Genomic DNA, 21565 nt, shown 5'->3' with positions numbered 1-21565 from the left:
ACTACTCTGATAGTCTGCTTCTGCAAACTGACAATATTCAGTTTGTTTGTGTGCACGTGTGTGTGTGTGTGTGTGTGTGCGTGCATGTGTGTGTGCACATATATATGCGTGTGTTTGTGTATGCCCCTGTGCGTCCATGTGAAATCATGTACCAAGAAAATCCCGCTTCTGGACCCCTAATCCCTCCAAAACCCCAAAGCAAATGACACTCCCCCCAGTGATTTTGTAGTTCTGCAGCTTGTGTCTGTGCATACACATGTGTGTATATGTGTCTGTGTGCACTTGTATGTCCAAATGAAATTAAACACATCAACTACAAACGTCTCCAGCCATCTCATCCTGTCAACCCCTGCCCCCCCCAAAAAAAATTCCCCCAAAACAACCACAGCAAACACCACCAATCCCACCCACCCTCCTCCTCCCCCACCCCACATACCCTGTAGTTCTGCAGCTGCTGCCGCTTCTCCTGCAGGCTGTTCCTCAGCTCCATGTCTGCCCGCAGCGCCGCCTCCGTCTCCCCCATCCATCGGGACAGGGAGTCCTGCCCGTCCACGTAAGACGCCCACCGCATGAGGAAGGCATCCACGCGGCGCTGGGCCTCATTCAGCCCGCTGAACAGACGCTCCCAGTCCTCCTTGGCTCGCCGCAGGTCCTGCCGCACCTTCTCTCGACCTGCAGACGCCGTGTCGGGGAATAGCTTCTCTCCGGAGTCCACCGTGCCGTTCAGCCGCTGGAAGCCATGCTCCTTCTCAGACAGGAGCATCTGTGGAGAAAGGAATGATGCATGAACTTGGGGTGCTTGAGGCCTCATGCGAGGCTCGTTCACCATCGAGTCGTGTTGCCTAATACTCGCAGTCACATACTTGGCGGTCCAAGCCTAGTAGCCCTAACTGATCGTGGCAAACCAGTGATTCCTACTATATCACATACACCAAGGAGAATCCAACAGACCATGCAGATATTCCAAAAGCCAGCCTCTGAATCACATGTGACTCAGGAACACCACCACAACACAGTACAACACAAAACTAAACAACTTCATCAAACCAACATTTTCATGAATTTGAAATCAGAAATGATTCTTACCTCTTCCCTCCTGTGACTGTGATTCTCATAAATTGTGTATGTAACACATACCACAAACAATTTTTTTCTGATTGAAGATAATGAAGTATAGCGTATTGTGTCATGTGTACTGTGTACCATGTATTGCGTACATTGTAAAGTGTATTGTGCAATATGTACTGTGTATTGGGTAACATGAATTGTGTATTGTATACTGTGTTTTGTGTACCATGTTTTGTGTAATATGTACTGTGTATTGTGTACTGAATTTTGTGTACCATGTATTGTGTACTGTGTATTGTGTGACATTTGTTTTGGATACAGTCAGGCCCGCTTATAAGGAGCTCGGTTATAAGGAACCTCTTTTATAAGGAGCAAATAAAAAATCCCCGATTTACATTGTTCTTTGTTATGACTTACAAAAACTCGCTTAGAAGGAGCTCGGTTATACAATACCTCGCTTATTAGGAGTGAAAAATTAGGCCCCAAATCGGCCCTGAGTCCGGTTATAAGGAGTGCCGATAGCATCAGCTTCAAACCGAAAGTAGGCGAGTTATTTCATCAATCCTGTTCGGGGAAAATTATCTACCTTTGCTTCCGCAGAAACTTCCATTCATTGCTACATGCGCTTGATCTGGATGCAGAAGTGAAAATGTCTGAACGCGAGAAAAAGAGAAAATCTCTTTCACTCAGTCAAAAGCTCGACATAATAAGAAAAATAGAAGCCAACCCTCAACAAAGAAAGGCAGTGATAGCTGAGGAGTTGGGCATTCCCTTTTCCACCCTCTGCAACATCTGAAGAGATCGACAGAAATACGTAAACAATGTTGCCAGAGGAACCGAGGATCTGTCACGGAAACGGTCACGCACTGCTAAACTGGAAACTGTGGATGGGTGTGCTTGGGCGCGCCAACACGTGAGCTTGGTCAAAACAGTTTCATTATAATATGTATGAGCAGTTTTGATCCGGATTATTTATTATTTTATTTGTTCGTTTGTTTGTTTACTTTTTTAATTTTTATTTTATTTTATTCATTTACTTATTTATGATTGAATGCTTCAATCTCTTCTTTTGTATTCATGAATGATTGTTTGAGTCAGTTTATTGATTGACTCGTTGATTGATTTAACGATTGTTCTACGGTCTATCTGTCCGTTAAATTATTCATCGTCTATAAAGCCAACATAACTAATTTTAACAAACACGTATAAATGCATAAAAGAATAACACGCAACAACAACCAATAAACAACAAGAACAACAACAACAACAAAAAACCCTCAAAACAGTGACAGTTAAAATATACGATATCGTAATCATAGTTGTTGACACGTGTCACATACAGACAGGAACACTTCAGAAAAGGAAGGAAGGAAGGGAGGAAGAAAGGAAGGAAGGAAGGAAGGGGCAGAGAAAGAAAGAGAGAGAGAGAGATCCGTCTGGTTCAGGTGGTACTGATTCTGGTTCAGGTGGTACTGGTTCAGGTGGTACTGATTCTGGTTCAGGTTGTACTGATACTGGTTCAGGTTGTACTGATACTGGTTCTGGTTGTACTGATTCTGGTTCAGGTGGTATGATACTGGTTCTGGTTGTACTGATTCTGGTTCAGGTGGTAAGATACTGGTACAGGTGGTACTGATACTGGTTCTGGTGGTAGATACTGGTTCAGGTTGTACTGATACTGGTTCATGTTGTATGATACTGGTTCAGGTTATACTGATTCTGGTTCAGGTGGTACTGATACTGGTGGTACTGATACTGATACTGGTGGTACTGATACTGGTACAGGTGATACTGATACTGGTTTTGGTGGTACTGATTCAGGTTGTACTGATACTGATACTGCTAAACTGGAAACTGTGGATGAAAATCTGCTTAAATGGTTTTCAGATTCAAGGAAGGCTCGATTCTATAATTTTGTAGTATTTACTGTAATCATCATTTTGCTGTTGCCTCTTTTGAAGTGCACAGAAAATAAACATGGACAGCTTTCAGACATTTGCTACAATCCCAAATATTTTCGTCTAATGTCTACATATGTATGGCTTGGAGCCAAAATTTACTATCTCTAGATAGTCGATTGGTCTTTAAATGATCTGACTGTAAAAACCAAGGGCTTGTCGTGAACAAGTTTGTTATGGATATGTAGTGGAGATTATGCTCTTTGTAATTCTGTAATATGTTTTCTTCAGGTAGTGTTTTATAGTTTTTGTCATATAATCAACTGATAATAAGTCAATCGCCTACGTAGAGATAGACCATTTTGGCTCCAAGCCATCGAATTATAATGGGCATTTATAAATAAAATGTTCTTCGCCTTCAGCAGTATTACAAATATCACAGAGAATATTTCCATTTTCAGCAAAAGACCGTCTAAACAAGGAACCATTAATGTAGGTAGAACACCAAGACGCAATTTTACCAAGCAGTCACGAAGGGAGGGAGGGAGAGAGAGAGAGAGAGAGGGGGGTGGGGGGGGGCTGAGAGAGAGTCAGAGATTGATTGATTGATTGATTGGGGGCATGAACTAGAATGCCATTTATTGTATAAGGCCACTGGCCCCGTTACAAAGGAGACATGTCGCACCGACATCGGCTTCAAATCAAATAAGTATCAAACAGTTGTAAATCAAACATTCATGTATAAACTGTTGATTATAAGCTGCAATTACGCAATTCAAATGCTTTACACAATAAGCATTGACCCCGGGGGGCTCATTAGACCCCCGCCCTGTAGGGTTTCGTCAAGAAAGCAGTTAAAACAAACTGTGTTTAAATCGGTCAACTACGTTTAGAGAAATCGTAATTTATCCATTTTGACCTTTTTGACCCTAATGGGTGTGACCTTGACCTTGCTTGAAAAGGTTCGTGTGTCTATCTCTTAAGGTTGTGATCTCATACACCAAAAATGAAGAGATTTCGTTCAGTCAGTTCTGAGAAAATGCCCGAACAGGTAAATTGCCATCATCGGGTTTGAACCACGAATTGCCCATTCGCTGTTGGTCCTACGTGGAAATGGTTAAGGTAACTTCAGGTAGCGCTTTCGTCAAGGAACCCATTAAAAACAACTGCATTTAAATCGGTCAACTACTTTTAGAGAAATTGCAATTTACGCGTTTTGACCTTTTTTGACCCTAGTGGCTGTGACCTTGACCTTTCGTGCTTGAAAATGTTCGTGTGCCTAGCTTTTAAGGTTGTGAACTCACACACCAAAAATTATGTGATTTCGTTCAGTCAGGTCCGAGAAAATGCCTGGACAAACACACACACACACAGACACACACACACACACAGACACACACACAGAGCGATTCCAGTAGACCCCCCCCCCCCCCTCCCCTTCGGAGAGGCGGGGGTCTAAAAAAGAACATAGTCTGCTAATCAGGTTAGGCGATGAAGTTGCCATAAGAATACAAAACCGATTAACTGACGGGAATCTAATGATTTTCTACAGAGAGAGTCAGAGAGAGAGATAGAGAGAAGAAGAAGAAGAATTGCTGATACTGACACCGAAAAAATGCAGAAGCCCGTTTATAAGGTAGTTGGGCTTGGGTTACTCCTTATATCCGAGAACTCTGTTATAAGGAACCTCGGTTATAAGGAGTAAAAAATTTGGTCCCCGAGCGCTCCTTATAAGCGGGCCCGAGTGTACTGTGTTTTGTGTACCATGTACTGTGTATTGTACAATGTGTAGTAAAGCGCCACATGTACCTGAATGAGGGCCCTCTTCTCCTCCATGGACTCCTGGTCTCCCACAGGCTGCAGGCACTGTTCCAGTTTCTGGTGGGCCTGCTGCATCCAGTCGTTGTACTCTGACAGGCGGCTGTCAAACACCTGGTGGTCTGCCACGTACTTCTCCCACTTGGAGATCAGCTCCTGGATAAGGCAGGCACCACACAGACACACATTGTCATCATAATCATTGTATTGTACAATTGTTGTGCTGTACTGTTGTGTTTTTTAGTGTGTTTATTGCACTGTTTTCTACTGTACTGTACTGTATTGTAATGTATTGTACTGCACTGTATTTATTGTACTATACTGTGCTGTACTGAACTGCAAATATTTTAATGTATTTATAGTATTGTACTGTAGTGAACTGCATTGTATTGTGTTTTACTGCAACTGCACAGTACTGAACTGTATTGTATTGTATTGCGCTAAATTGCATTGTATAATATTGTATTGTATTGTACTGTATTGTATGAGTGCATCACAAAAATGCAATGCCAACCTTTTTTCTTCTTTTTCTGCCTGCAAGCATTTGCTTCACTACCAAAGTGGACTTTTCTACGGACTTTTTACCTGGGTCAACCCTTTCTTGCTGCCAGATTCAAATGTGTCCTAAGTAGTGCAAGATGCACTCAGGATCTTGGTTTATCGTCTCACCCGAATGACTACCACTCAAGGTCTTGTGTGAGTGCATGTGTTCTTGCGTCCTTTGTGTCTGACTGATGTGTTACTGTAAAGTGCTTTGAGACGTTTGAAAGCGCTGTATAGATGAATTATGATTCTTATTCTTACTATTATTTGATTAGGCACTACATAAATAAGCAGAGTAGTAGCAGCAGAAGTCATGGTAGTAGTATTTTATTATTATTATCATCATTATCATCAGTATTATCATTATCATTAGTATTATCATTATTATTATTATCATCATCATCATCATTATTATCGTTACTAATATCATCATCATCATCAGACAGAAGCAGCATACCTTGGTGAGGGAGAGCAGCCCCTGGTAGCGTGTGGTGAGCTGGGTGACCTGGGTGGACAGGCGGACATCAGAACTGGTGTGCATCAGGTTCTGTGCCTCGTCAGTGAACCTGTCAATCATGCCCTGTTTCGACAGGATCTCCTCCCTTTGTTTCTGAAAAGGCACAGGGGAAGGGATGCTTGTTTATATAAACTCTCCTTGCCTGTAATGCCAGAATTATTTATAGGGTTGCTGCAATACTTTTGCTGGCCAGACGTCACAGTTAACTATTAGACAAAAATAGATCACTGCAGGTGAGAGTCATACAATTGGGGTTTGGCACATAATACAATCAAAATTTAATTTATTTAATTCATTCATTATAATTTAATCAATATAGCACCTTTCAATGTAAAATATGCTCTCTTGCACTGTACAATGTGAAAGCTGAAGTGTAAAACATGCATCTGAACACTAAAACAAAACAAAAAACTTATATGCACATCCCTCTACACAGACATCCAATGAAACACTCAAATACAAATTTCTGTTCATTCACACACAATATCATCATGCTCCACACAACACTCTCCATACACATCACACAACACAATACCTAAATGGTACACATACCACAATACTTAAAACCAACCCCAAACCACAACCCAACGGTTACTTTTCTGTCTGGAAAACTGAGCAAAACAGTCATGAAGAATAGTAATTACAATGCTGAACATTTACTCAGCCCACATATCCAAAGTTTGCTCAAAGTGCTTTTATGATGTCTTTCACACACACACACACACACACACACACACACACAGAAACTACCACCACCATAAAACCCCAACCCAAAACCATCTACAAACTCCCACATGCACACTCACACTGTGCCTGCACAGCAAACAGACATTTAGTGACCGATCCTACGTTTATGATGGGAAATGGCTGTTGATGGAGAAGGTGTGATTTTGAGACACAATGTGATGGAGTTTCCAAGCAGCTTGTTCCCTACAGAGGGAGCTAGAAAAGGATACTTTACTTACATAGTAAATGTAAAAATATATCTGTTCAACATGACATATTGCTGTGATGAAGCTTAGTCTCTGTTTGTGTCTGTGTCCCCTCCCTTCTAAGTAATAAAGTCTGTGTATGTGTGTCCTGTAGGTGGGTGTTCTCTGTGTAAATTTGCATGCGCACGTGTATATGTGTGTGTGTGTGTATTTGTGTGTGTTCTGTGTGCATGTGTGAGAGTGAGCAAGAGGGAGAGAGAGAGAGAGACAGAAGAGGATGTGCACAACTGTAAGGGGAGCTTGCGCCATATAAATAGTAGGTATCATCATTAAACCATTTGCAGAGACCTAGGCTTTGACACACGGCTGACAGACCTGGAAGAATCTGGTGAACAGTTCTTCTATGTGGCATCCAAATGACCTTTCACAGAGTGAAGGGAGGAGAAGAAGAAGAAAATATGGTCATTAATCATACGAATAATAATAATAATTTTACTAACAATAATCACAATAATAATAATCGTGATGATAACAATAATCATGACAGGGTACTTATATAGTGCAAACTCCCCTCAAAATGGGCTCTAAGCGCCTCACAACAAGCAACACATATACTTCTTCTTCGTTGTTCGTGGGCTGCAACTCCCACATTCACTCACATGCACACGGGTTGGTTTTTACGTGAATGACCATTTTTATCCCCCAACATGTAGACCAGCCATGCTCTGTGTTTCAGGGGATAACACATACACAACAGAGCACAATGATACACCATCTCAGAGCATAAATCTCTGCCCAAAGCACTGACCTTCAGCTTGTCCACCTGGGCCTGTTTCTCCTGCAGAGTGTTGCGCAGCTCCTGGCTCCGGACGCTGTTCTCCATGTTCTTCAGCCAGCGGCTGCACTCCTCACAGGTGCCCTCAAAGCTGCCCCACTGCTCCATTGTCTGCTCCAGTGCCTGCTCCGCGCCACGCAGGCGGCTGCAGTAGTCCTCCCACTCCCTGTGCAGGTGGTCCATCTCGCGCTGCAGCACATCCTGGCCCTGGGGGGACGTGTTCGATCCCGTCCGATCCGCCAGCTCCTTTACTGAGCGTAGCTTGCTTTCCCCCTCCGCCAGGCCTGTGCTGAACTCCTGTGAGTGCAAAGGGACAGGGTGACTAGTGAGAGATAGAGACAGACAAACAGACAGACTGAGAGAGAGACAGAGATAGACAGACAGACAGACAGGGAGAGAGAGAGACAGAGAGACAGAGTGAGTGAGTGAGTGAGTGAGTGTGTGTGTGTGTGTGTGTGTGTGTGTGTGTGTGTGTGTGTGTGTGTGTGTGTGTGTGTGTGTGTGTGTGTGTGTGTACCCAGGAATCTGGGTCATTTTATTTTCTATATTTCAATGATGATAAATGATGATGTGGCCCATCTATTTACTTTTTTTTTTTTTTACCCGATTCTATCTTGATTTCCCCAGAGTGATTAACTGATTTTCTTTTTTTCTTTTTTTGAGTGCAGGAAGAAAACAGACCACTGCATGCTAGTTCCTTTTTCCCTCAATCAAAAAAACAAAACAAAAACAAAACAAAAAAAACAACAAACACAACAACATCTTCGGTTTCCACTCCCAAAAAGCCACTGACCCTGAGGCGTTCCCGTTTGGCCTGCAGGGACATCTTGTCCCCGGAGCGATCCACGCACATATCCAGCTTATCCCTTGCGGCGTTGAGCCAGTCCTGGAAGTCATGGCTGCCGTCCTGGTACTGCTGGTGGTCCTTCATCGACTGCTCCAGCCGCTCCAGTACTGACTTGGACAGGCTGCACACCTTGTCGTACTTCCCCTGCAGCTCCCCGACAAACTTGCTGACCTTGGCTGACGGCGAGGACCGGCTCAGGGCCTGGGCTTTCTCACTCAGGTTCTCCATGATGTGCTTGCGGGACAGGATGTCTTGGTGCAGCACCTGGTGTTGGGCACATAATGGAGAATTAGTGCTGCTGTTTGCAAGGTCATCACTGAGCACGTGACACATAATCAGCATCGTAAAGCGCAAGGTCAATCACAACTCTCTCTATAATGACTGACGTCATTGGCTTGGCTACACACAACATTTGATTTGATTTGAACTGCAGCATCATATACATTATGCATGCAAAGATAATGCATGTATATGTTCTTCAAACTATCTAGGATTTTTTTTTTTTTTTTTAATCAACTGATACTTTCCATCAAATGATGATTTTTTCTTTGAACTAAACAGCTGTCAACAACAATGACAGTGGAGAAAAAGAAGAGGTTCCCACAGTGTGTGCCCACCTTGTGGTTCTGCAGCTGTGCCTTTTTCTCGGGCAGCGTGGCCTTAAGCTCTGCGTCCTGCTGCAGTTTGACCTCCACATCCAGCATCCACTTCTGGAAGGCCTCAAAGTTCTCGTCGTACGACGACCACTGGGTTAGGTTGCTGTCCAGCCTGCGCTGGGTCTCCACCACCTCATCTCCCATCTGGTCCCACTGCTCACGCAGAGACCTGGTCAACAGAACCACAATTACTTTTATTGTTTCAGTGCCAGAAAGAAAGCGTGGTGATACCTCGTCTCCCATCTGGTCTCACTGCTCTCACAGAGACCTGGGGAACAGAGCCACCATCACAATTACTTTAATCGTCTCAGTACAAGAAAGAAAGTGTGGTGAAGTCTGTGATACTCATACCTAAACAGATTACAGGCAGTACAAGAGAATTTGGCATTAAAACCAACAACAAAAAATTTAAAAAAAGAAAATGGTGGTCATGTTATCAAATGGGAAAATGAGAGACAATGCTGCTCCTATGTTCATTTTGCACTTCACTCATTCAGTCTTAAAAGTAAAATATTATTGTCAATATCAGTGTCAGTGTCTTAAAAGTAAACAAATAAACAACAAACAAACAAAAAACACAAACACACACACACACAAACAAAAAACACCACCACCTTTTGAAAGACTGAAAACAACAAATGTAGTCTATTACAATGAATCATGCTAACTCTCACATTATAAAACCAAAGGAATTTTGTATCAGCCAACATTTCCCAGCTCCTCCACAAAAAAAACTACTGGTATGTTGTTCTGTTATTTTTGTCACATAAAAGGGTTGCAGTGTTCTTAGGAAATTCAATTTTAATCAAGAACACACAAAGACAAACGTTAAAGACCAATGTCAAAAAGTAGGTAAGTAAACTCCACCTCCACTGTCAAACAGGATGAAAGAAAGCAGTAGGGATACCTGAGCTCCTGCCTGATAATGTCTCTGCCCTCAGCGGCAGTGTTTGGGAAGAGGCGTTCCCCACTGTCCACTGTTTGGTGGATCATGCTGGCGCCTTCCTCCTTCTCTGCTATCATCTCCTGCAAGTGGTCGTGGCATCAGCATTTGTAGAATTAATTCTTCTGTGTGGCTTCCCATCACTCAGAATCTCATCTTTCCATCACTTACCAGTCTAATGAATCATTTACTGATGTGTTTAGTACATGTGAAATGTGTTTTTTATGTGAAAAACCATTTATAGACTTGTTCAGTACACTCGAATCCATTCAATCGTTGAAATCAGTACTTCTGAATCCTCTGATCTGTTAACTTTTCATAGACTTCTTTGGTACTATGGAATCCTTACATTTAGATTTTCATATTTCAAAACCAAAGTTGAAATGAATAATACAGAGCTGTCTACTTTCCTGACAACTTCATAAATCTATAATAGTGTGTGTTGTGTGTGTGCGCGCGCACATGTGTGTGTATGTGTGTGTGTGTGTGTGTGTGTGTGTGTGTGTGTGTGTGTGTGTCCATTTGTGCATTCAAGTATGCATTTACACGCACGCCCCCACTCCACACACACACACACACACACACACCCCCACCCCCCACACACACACATGAAGCATGTTTAACCACACACACACACACACACACACACACTGGCCTGACCTGCAGCTTGATCAGTCTGTCCTCCACGTCCTGTTTGTCCCCGGCCAGGTCCCCACAGACCTTCAGACGTTTCTGCAGCGTGGCCACCCACTCCGCACACTTGGTGTAGTTGTTCTGGTACGTCATGTGGTCATCCACAAACTCTTGCCATCGGCCTATCACGTCCTGTGGCACACACATCTCGCACTTCACCAGTGTGTTTTGTTTCTTTTTTCCCTTTCTTTATCTCTACAAATTTTTTTTCTAAATAAGTTTATTCAGAATTTCTTCCCCATACATAGAGGAAACAAATGAAAAAGAAAAATAATTCATCAATCACACATGCACAAACTTGAAAGAGGAGAAAAAAAATGTGGAAAACAAAACAAAACAATACATCACATACGCAAAAAGAGCTGACATTTTTACATTCAATGATTCCATTTGTATGAAAAAGATACAGCATCCAGCGTGCTCCCGATATGTTCTCCACCCTTTTCCCTTGTCATTTTCAATACAAAGAACTGGTTTGTAACATTCCATTCAGCATTCAAAGTGGACAGGTTACAGTGTATTTTTGCAATATATTGTTCCGTTTCAAACAGACAGTACAGACGTCTTTACGTTTGGTGTGCAATTTCAATCTGGAATTTGTAAACATAACTTTCTGCTGACATTACTAGTGTTGTGTTTCTAATTTGTTTGTGCCCCAAAACAGGAGCATTAAAATAGAATAATTTTGTATGCGAATGGGGCATTTAAAATAATATCAATCAGCAGCCACTCCACACTTTAAAATCACAGAAAACAAGGGCGGTTTGTATATATGTTCTCTCCCTCCCATCAAGCTCCCTTCACACACACAAACACACACACACATGACCATTCCACACATATTCACAGCAAAACACAATACCAAGACCACCACAGAGCCAAGACATTAATCCCTATCTTTCCCATCCTCAGGAAAACACTCAGAATAACAACACAAACAGCCAACCAAACAAACAGCAACACAATCATTCATAGAACACAAAGGCAGGAGTGTGAAGAGAGCAGCCAGCAGCACCTACCCTGGCGGTGGTCTTGAGGGCCTCATATCTGGACATGAGCTGACTGCTGTAGTTGTTCAATCGGATGTCAGAGCCCTGCACCTGGGAAGCCATCGTCTGCAGCTCGTCAATCTCACTCTGCTTGCTGGAGATCTGCTGCTGCACTTTCTGATGGACACACACACACACACACATACATACACACACACATAGTGCGATGCAGTCACCGTCATGGAAGGCTGTGTTGGTGAAGAGACTAAACATGCACCGACATAATGGTCCTTAAAGATGTAAGGGTAGTAACATCAACCAATGCTAAATATAGTGATTCATCATTTTATGATTTTTTTTTTTTTAATTAAAAAAAAAAGATCTGCTTAATGTTTTGATGTAGACCTTTCAACTTACTAGACTATGAATTTCCAGAATGGGTAAGTCTTCAAATTTCCAAATATGTAAATCTACAATTTATTTTCTTTTGAACTACATTACTATCCTTTGACTAGCATACTTCAACAAGAACTATTCCCAACTGTAAATATAAAACCTGTGATAAAAAAAATACAACAATAAAAACCACCATGACTATCCCCATCCAGTCCCCCCACCCACCCTACACTCCCTTACACAACACACACAAAACTCCCCCCACCTTCAACTTCTCCACCTGGGCCTGTTTCTCAGGCAGCGTGGACTTCATCTCATAGTCCTTGAGCTGTGACTCGGTGTCACGGATCCAGCGACTGAGAGCATCACAGGAGTTGTCATAAGCCTCCACAGCCTGCACGGCGGTCTGCAGACTTTTCTGGGTGCTGGCCATGCGGCCGGTCAGACTGTCCCACTCCTGCTGCAGCGTGGCCATCTCCCGCTGGATGGCCGCCTGGCCGGCAGTTGAGGTCTGCGGCAGTGTTTTGTCACTGTCTCGTTGCGCAGCCTTCAGCTTGGCCTCTCCTTCACGCTGTGTGTTGATCAGGTCCTGGGGAAAGGAGCACGCAATTCAGCTTTGGAAACGGACTATGGCTGCCTACATGGCAGGGTAAAAATGGTCACACACTTAAAAGCCCACTTGTACATACCAGTGAATGTGGGAGTTGCAACTCACAAAGAGAAAGATGAAGAAAAAGAAAAAGAAGAAGAGAAGATGAAAAAGTAGAAGCTAAAGAAGGAGAAGAAGTAATTCTAAGAAAGTGGGCAGCAGCTTCTCAACAGATATTGGATGGTGTCTCTGACAAACAGCTATCCCCAGGAGAGGGTACAGCCAGAACATCAATTATTCAGATCAGAACGTGAATCATTAAGACTAGAACATGAATTATGGAGACCAGAACATGAATTGTTAATACCAGAACATGAATCTTCAAGACCAGACCATGAATCATTAAGATCAGAATATGAGCTACAAAGACCAGAACATGAATCATTAGGACCAGAAAATGATCAAGAAGATCAGACTAAGATAAACTCTTGAAAAAAAACAAAACATGCAAGGCTGTCATGTTCACTCAGTACAAAACATTTACATAAAACAAACACTTACAAGTGTTGGACAAGACAGAGTGACCGAGATTTTTTGACAAACCCTGATACAGCTTCAACTGAAGGATTCTGGACGAGCAACTTGGAGTCTTGAGTTTGAGTTTCAAGGAGGTGTCAAAGTGAGTGGACTGATCCATATATGCTACACCGCATCTGCTTCACAATAAAGGAGCAGATGCCTGACCTACGCACAGACCCAAAGTGCTGGAGATGCTACCCAACGTTTGTGTAAGACAATAACATAAGGGAAAACAATATTTACAACGCTTACAGCACTTACAGCCCACTGTATAGTAAGTTTAAGCCACATAAGTACTATATCATTATTAGCATCAATATCATCATCTATTATTACTATTATTATTATTACTATAATAAGTATGATATTATAATTATCATCAATATTACCTTATCATTATCATGATCATTACTATTATAAGCCACTGACATGTGGGAGATGGAGGAGCCGACCAAAAGAAAAAAAAAAAAGAGGTACCCACAAAAATCAAAACCCCCCACCTTGAGCCTTTCCAGCCTGTTGTGCAGGGACTGGCGATCACCCCCGGTTTCAGCGCACACGGCCAGGCGGTCCTGGGCCACAGACATCCAGTCCCGACATGCCTGGGTCGAGTCCTGTAGTGCCTGGTGCTGCTCCACCCCACTCTCTGCCTTCCGCACCTGGGCCTGCACACACACCCACCACACCAAAAGTGTATATAGTTACACAGTCAACCACCATCTAAAATGTAGATAGTTACACAGTCAACCAGCATCCAAAATGTAGATAATTACACAGTCAACCAGCTTCTCAATTGTAGATAGTTACACAGTCAACCACCATCTAAAACGTAGATAGTTACACAGTCAACCAGCATCCAAAATGTAGATAGTTACACAGTCAACCAGCATCCAAAATGTAGATAATTACACAGTCAACCACCATCTAAAACGTAGATAGTTACACAGTCAACCAGCATCCAAAATGTAGATAGTTACACAGTCAACCAGCATCTAAAATGTAGATAGTTACACAGTCAACAAGCATCTAAAATGTAGATGTTACACAGTCAACCAGCATCCAAAATGTTGATAGTTACACAGTCAACCAGCATCTAAAATGTAGATAGTTACACAGTCAACCAGCATCCAGAATGTAGTTACGCAGTCAACCAGCATCCAAAATGTAGATAGTTACACAGTCAACCAGCATCCAAAATGTAGATAGTTACACAGTCAACCAGCATCCAGAATGTAGTTACACAGTCAACCAGCATCCAGAATGTAGATAGTTACACAGTCAACCAGCATCCAAAATGTAGATAGTTACACAGTCAACCAGCATCCAAAATGTAGATAGTTACACAGTCAACCAGCATCCAAAGTGATGCCCCACTGTACACATACCTGTGCCTTGCTGCAGAGGGTGTTGTACTTGGTGTTGAGCTGCTGGATTCGCTTGTGGACCTGTGCGGAGGCCAGTGCCGTGCCCTTGTCGCTGATGCTGTCCAGCATGGTCTGGTGGGACAGGATGTCCTGGCACCGCGTCTGGTGGGACACAGTGTGTTAGGACATCACTGTGCATGCAGCAACTGAGTGAACTGTGGTATTCATTCATCATTACAAATCCAGTTAGGTCACACAACACACAGATCATGTTCTCACTTCGATGTGCATAAACCAGTGAACTATGATATTCATTCATTCATCATTACTAACCTAATGAGTAAAACAAAACACACACACAATGTTCCCACTTCATTCTGGATAAACCAGCGAACTATGTAATATTCATTCATTATTACATACAGCACACAATGTTCTCACTTCAATCTGGATAAACCATTGAAGTGAACTTTAATATTCATTCACTATTACAAACTCAGGTGGATCACACAACACACAAAATGTTCCCACATCAATCTATTTAAACCAACTGAATCTATTTAACTACCTAAATAATCTTTCATATTCATTCATCATTACAAACTTAAATGAGTCATACAACACACAGAGACAATGTCCTCACTTAATTCTGGATACGGCGTCTGACTAAACTATAATATTCATTCACCTTTGCAAACTCTAGTGGATGACTAAACAGAGACAATGTTCCCACTTCATTCTGGATATGTCATTCATCATTGCAAACTCAAGTGGACACACACGCACACCCCCATCCCCACCACACACACACACACACACGCACGCAGACACCCACATACACACACGCGCGCGCACACACACACACACAATGTCCTAACTTCATTCTGGATTCAGCATCTGACTAAACTATAATGTTTATTCACTGTTACAAACTCTGGTCAAAATCACAGGGCAATGTCAAGATGTTTCTAGTTTTGTGTCCCGAGTATCATAATGCAACACACAGAGTATGTTCTGATTTAATTGTGGACAGTGCAATGTTAACACACACACACACACAGATATATATATATATATATATATCTGTGTGTATATATATATATATATATATATATATATATATATCTCTGTGTGTGTGTGTGTGTGTACACAAATTAAAAAAAGTGCCTGTCCTACAGGCTGGTTGCAAAGGGTTGAACAGGACACTAAAAACAAATAGAAACAAAAGGCATGCTCCATCTTAGGGAGAGTACCTGTTCTTTACATAATTGACACTTTTGGATGAGTAAAGAAGTACTGCATTGTACTGCATTGCATTGCAGAGCATTACATTGCATTGCAATATATTGTATTGTATTGCATTGCATTGTACTCTATTGTATTATACTGCATTGTGCTTCATTGAATTGTCTTGTCTTATACTGTCCTGTGCTGTGCTGCATTGTACTGTATTGTATTTATTATATTTCATTGCACTGTATTCCACTGTATTATATTAAACAACTCACCTTCAGCCCCTGAAGCTGGGCCTTCTTCTCCTGCAGGGTGGCCTTGAGCTCGGGTTCGGCGACCACCTGGGCCTCCATGTCGCTGACCCAGCTCATCAGCTGCTCAAAGTTCTCATCGAAGGATGACCACTGCATGCGGCTGCTTTCCAGGGCGCGCTGCGTGTCGTTGAGGGAGTCAGTGAAGCTCTCCCAGCTGTCGCGCATGCTGCGAAGCTCCCGCCGCACCTCCTCGCGGCCCTCGTTGGACGTGTTGGGGTACAGCTTCTCTCCGGACTCCAGGGCCGCGTTGAACAGCGCCAGGCCTTGCTCCTTGTCTGTCAGGAGGTCCTGCAACGATTCATGTTCACACTTCCGTTCTACTGAACAAAATGAACACATCTTGTAACAATTCATGTTCGCACTGTATATATGGATGTAAGTATGTTTGAATGTGTGCTTCCAAACCAAGCTTTGCTCCTTGTCTGCCAGCAGGTCCTGCAAAATGTCATGGTCACCCTTCTGTGTTACTGAACAAAACGAACACATCCTGCAACAATTCATGTTCACACTGTATGAATGGATGTAAGTATGTTTGGATGTGTGCTTGTATGTATGCAGATCTATTCACATCAAGCCTTGCTCTCTGTCTATCAGATGCTGCATTGGTTCATGTTCACACTGTATGTATGTGCCACACCTGTGGACAGCTGAAGTGACTGGTACAGGACCAGGATGGCTGGACAGTGCTTGTTGGTGACCTATGTTCCAGACTGGGTAACAGGCGTAGGTGGAGTAAGATAACTATATATGAATGTGTGCTTGTATGTATGCAGATCTATGCATTTGTGTTTGCATATATATAATATAGTTTGATAGGTGCATTTTGGTGTCTGTATGTGAAACTAATATAATGTGTTGTGTAGAATGTTATGTTTTGTAAACTACCTAGAGCAGTTTTCATTACATAACAAAAAAAGTGCATGCATGTAACACGTATTCTCACACACATGTTCACCCCCCACCCCCTCACCCCCACATGCCAAGCCCCTACACACCTTAACAATGGCCAGGTGCTCCTTGAGGGAGTCCTCGTCACCCACAGTCTTGGAGCAGGAGTCCAGCTGTTTGTGGGCCTTCTTCAGCCAGTCCACACAGTTCTTGTGGCGCTGGGTGAAGTTCTCGTGGTCCTCCACATTCTTTTCTGACTGCTCCACTTGTTCCTGCAAACCACAGGGACAGTCAGACACAGTCAATATCAGGAAAGTGAGACACAGACTTTCAGACTGATCCATGTGTTCCTGCAAACCACAGGGACAGTCAGACACAGTCAATATCAGGAAAGTGAGACACAGACTTTCAGACAGATCCACGTGTTCCTGCAAACCACAGGGACAGTCAGACACAGAGTCAACCTACAGCAAGGGGAGACACAGACTCTCTGACTGCTCCACATGTTCCTGCAAACCACAGGGACAGTCAGACACAGAGTCAACCTACAGCAAGGGGAGACACAGACTTTCAGACTGCTCCACATGTTCCTGCAAACCACAGGGACAGTCAGACACAGTCACCCATCAGCAAGGGGAGACACAGACTTTCAGACTGCTCCACATGTTCCTGCAAACCACAGGGACAGTCAGACACAGAGTCAACCTACAGCAAGGGGAGACACAGACTCTGACTGCTCCACATGTTCCTGCAAACCACAGGGACAGTCAGACACAGTCACCCATCAGCAAGGGGAGACACAGACTTTCAGACTGCTCCACATGTTCCTGCAAACCACAGGGACAGTCAGACACAGAGTCAACCTACAGCAAGGGGAGACACAGACTCTCTGACTGCTCCACATGTTCCTGCAAACCACAGGGACAGTCAGACACAGAGTCAACCTACAGCAAGGGGAGACACAGACTCTCTGACTGCTCCACATGTTCCTGCAAACCACAGGGACAGTCAGACACAGTCAATATCAGGAAAGTTGAGACACAGACTTTCAGACTGATCCACTTGTTCCTGCAAACCACAGGGAAATGTCAGACACAGTCAACACCAGGAAAGTGAGACACAGACTGCTCCACATGTTCCTGCAAACCACAGGGACAGTCAGACACAGTCACCCATCAGCAAGGGGAGACACAGACTTTCAGACTGCTCCACATGTTCCTGCAAACCACAGGGACAGTCAGACACAGAGTCAACCTACAGCAAGGGGAGACACAGACTCTCTGACTGCTCCACATGTTCCTGCAAACCACAGGGACAGTCAGACACAGTCACCCATCAGCAAGGGGAGACACAGACTTTCAGACTGCTCCACATGTTCCTGCAAACCACAGGGACAGTCAGACACAGAGTCAACCTACAGCAAGGGGAGACATAGACTCTGACTGCTCCACGTGTTCCTGCAAACCACAGGGACAGTCAGACACAGAGTCAACCTACAGCAAGGGGAGACACAGACTATACAACAGCAGCAGAGTGCCAAACAATCCAAACTGAGAAAAACAAAAAAACAAAACAGCCACAACGCTGTAGTATTCTGAAATAAATATCTGTATGTATGAGTGTGTGTACAGGTTTGCGAATGTTTGTTTTATTTGTGCATTCAATGTGTGCATGCATATATGAAAGTACATGAGTATCTTTGTATCTATTTATGTTTGTGTGCAAAGTATATCTCTTGAAGATGATGCAAAAAAACAACATTGTTCTAATTCTAAAAAAAAAAAAAAAATTACATACTGATATATTTAGTAACAAATCAACATCAAAGGCTGGTATACTTCTATGATGTAAAATCAGTAAAGTTTTCCTCACACAATCAACAAAAGTATCACAGAAAGTATGTCACTGCATCACTGTCATTTCACAGTAGAGAAATAAAACCGCATAATCTCTCACTCCGTCACTGTCATTTCACAGTAGAGAAATAAAACCTCATAATCTCTCACTCCGTCACTGTCATTTCACAGTGGAGAAATGAAACCTCACACTTTCTGACTGCGTCACTGTCATTTCACAGTGGAGAAATGAAACCTCACACTCTCTGACTGCGTCACTGTCATTTCACAGTGGAGAAATGAAACCTCACACTCTCTGACTGCCTCACTGTCATTTCACAGTGGAGAAATGAAACCTCACACTCTCTGACTGCGTCATTGTCATTTCACAGTGGAGAAATGAAACCTCACACTCTCTGACTGCGTCACTGTCATTTCACAGTGAAAAAATAAATTCTCATACTCTCTCAGTGATTTCACAAGTCCTCAGTGCCTACCCTGACAGCAGAGGCCAGGGTCTGGAACCTGGAGACCAGCTGGTTGGCGTAGGAGGCTGTGCGGGTGTCCCCACTGGAGTGTGAGATTTTCTGGGCCATGTCTCGCATGTTGTCAAACTCCTTTCGGCGGGATAACACTTTCTCTTCCAGACTCTGCAATAAAAGAACAAAACAATTTAAAAACCTGCTCACTAAAGTCGGTGAATGCCAGATCCTCAACCTATGAATTGGATTTATTGTGCAACAATATACCAACATTTCTAATGCCTCTTTTCTTATATGCCCATGACTGTAATTAAAAGTCATAATTTTTGTGTAGCAATGCATTGAAACAAAGGCTGCTTCTGTTCAACAGTCAATGTTCATCTTGTGTGGGTGATGTGAAGAGTGTACAACACATAACACCCAGCAACATAAATCTATAACAAACATAAATCTATAACTTAGTCAACATCCCCTCCCTTTTCCCCCACATCACGATGACCATATCTAACACTGGTTTACTTTTCATAATGATAAGCTTTCTTCTTCATCACATCTACCTCTTGCAGTGACTATAAATATGTTAAAGCATTCTCTGTTTATTTCAACCACAGCAACAATGGCCTCCATTATCAACCTTTCTCTCACCGGTGTTCTTTTAAGTCTTGATTACAAAGCCCTGTGTTGTTACTTTTTGGAACCTTTTTCCCTACACTGATTTTAATTGTTAGCACTCTGTGTTCCTATGCTAGAAGGTAGAGCACTTTATAAATACCCATTAACATTTACCTTGAAGAAGTCAAGCTGTTTCTTCTTGGTGGTCAGGTCAGGTTTGAGGGTGGCCTCAGCCCTGAGGTAGGCCTCTGTGTCCCTAAGCCACTGGGACAGTGCCTCGTGCTGTGTGTCGTAGGCCTCCCACTGCTTCACACTGCCCTCCAGTTTGTCCCTGATGTCACAACATCACATGTCACAGTGATGTCACACCATGACACACACCATGATATTTGTCAGTACCATTGCACCGTGACACATGTGTTGGACTGTCACATCAGGAGCTTGTACAATTATTTAGTTTAAATAAAACCACTGAAAGGTAGAGACATGATTTTACAATGGAGTTATGGTGGTATTCTTTACAACCACTTTCACTTATTCCTCACCATGATTAGTTCATATCAAAGTTGTGATGGTATTCTTGATCAGTAGAAATACTCAGCCACAATTATTCAACATCAAAATTCTTATCTTGTACCATAACCTTTGCCATATGTTCTGTATTATGAAGACCATAATAATACAGGTATTCCCTTGCAACATAGTTGCAAAGCAGAAATATCTAAACACTCACACACTGACAGAATATGTCTGCAGTGACTGATCATTCAATCAAATACTGAATGGTGGAATCTTGTTCTGTATCAAAGTATAAATAAAAATTTTTTTTAAAGAGGTCACACAGTGAAACAGTTTTTGGAGGTCGATGCATGTTTGTATGAACTTCAAATAAGAAAAATAAAAGGTTCAGTTACTGTGGTTAATACACCAAAACAATTTGTCGTTAAAACATCAGCTCACTGTGTCTGGTCCATCTGTCCCACCAGGTGGTTCCAGTCTTTCTCCAGCGTCTTGCTGCGATGCTCCAGGTCGGTCAGTCTGGCACGGGGCAGCACACTTCTCACTGCCTCCAGCCGGGCCAGGGCCTCCGCCCGCTTCCGCTCTCCCTCCTCCATGTTCTTGGTCAACTCCTACACACAGTCATGTGACAGTTTCAGTTTCTGTCTCATCTTTCCCCTGCCCTAAACAATCTCCTGTCTTTCCCCTGCCCAAAAGAATCTCCAGTCTCTCTCCTGCCTTGAAAAATCTGTCTTTCCCCTGCCCTATACAATCTCCTGACTCTCTCCTGCACTGAAAAAATCCCTTTCTCCTGCCCTCAACAATCTCCAGTCTCTCTCCTGCCCTGAAAAAAATATGTCTTCCCCTGCCCTAAACAATCTCCAGACTCTCTCCTGCCCGGAAAAATCCCTTTCCCCTGCCCTTTACAATCCTCACTCTCCTGCCCTGAAAAAATCTCTTTCCCCTGCCCTTTACAATCCTCACTCTCCTGCACTGAAAAAATCTCTTTCCCCTGCCCTTAACAATCCTCACTCCT

General features: G+C 43.0%; 1 protein-coding gene across 3 annotated transcripts in view; it reads right to left on the bottom strand.

Annotated features, from left to right (window-relative positions):
- Positions 1 to 21565, bottom strand: part of LOC143295939 (muscle-specific protein 300 kDa-like) — a 341276-nt gene that overhangs the window by 230793 nt on the left and 88918 nt on the right. For all 3 annotated transcript variants that reach the window (XM_076607634.1, XM_076607635.1, XM_076607636.1), the window contains exons 38-54: positions 20992 to 21161; positions 20206 to 20362; positions 19435 to 19587; positions 17210 to 17374; positions 16176 to 16502; positions 14689 to 14829; positions 13804 to 13968; positions 12401 to 12724; positions 11770 to 11916; positions 10718 to 10882; positions 10022 to 10140; positions 9076 to 9283; positions 8405 to 8722; positions 7585 to 7908; positions 5785 to 5937; positions 4776 to 4940; positions 437 to 763 (exon numbers count right to left, since the gene is read on the bottom strand). In XM_076607634.1, coding sequence (XP_076463749.1) covers positions 437 to 763; positions 4776 to 4940; positions 5785 to 5937; positions 7585 to 7908; positions 8405 to 8722; positions 9076 to 9283; positions 10022 to 10140; positions 10718 to 10882; positions 11770 to 11916; positions 12401 to 12724; positions 13804 to 13968; positions 14689 to 14829; positions 16176 to 16502; positions 17210 to 17374; positions 19435 to 19587; positions 20206 to 20362; positions 20992 to 21161 — 3528 coding nt within the window. The remainder of the gene's footprint in view (positions 1 to 436; positions 764 to 4775; positions 4941 to 5784; positions 5938 to 7584; positions 7909 to 8404; positions 8723 to 9075; positions 9284 to 10021; positions 10141 to 10717; positions 10883 to 11769; positions 11917 to 12400; positions 12725 to 13803; positions 13969 to 14688; positions 14830 to 16175; positions 16503 to 17209; positions 17375 to 19434; positions 19588 to 20205; positions 20363 to 20991; positions 21162 to 21565) is intronic.

The sequence above is a fragment of the Babylonia areolata genome, chromosome 21 (genome assembly GCF_041734735.1).
Source record: "Babylonia areolata isolate BAREFJ2019XMU chromosome 21, ASM4173473v1, whole genome shotgun sequence".
Lineage (NCBI taxonomy): Eukaryota > Metazoa > Mollusca > Gastropoda > Neogastropoda > Buccinidae > Babylonia > Babylonia areolata.
Note: the sequence above shows the minus strand (reverse complement) of the source record. Positions and strands in the feature narration are given on the sequence as shown.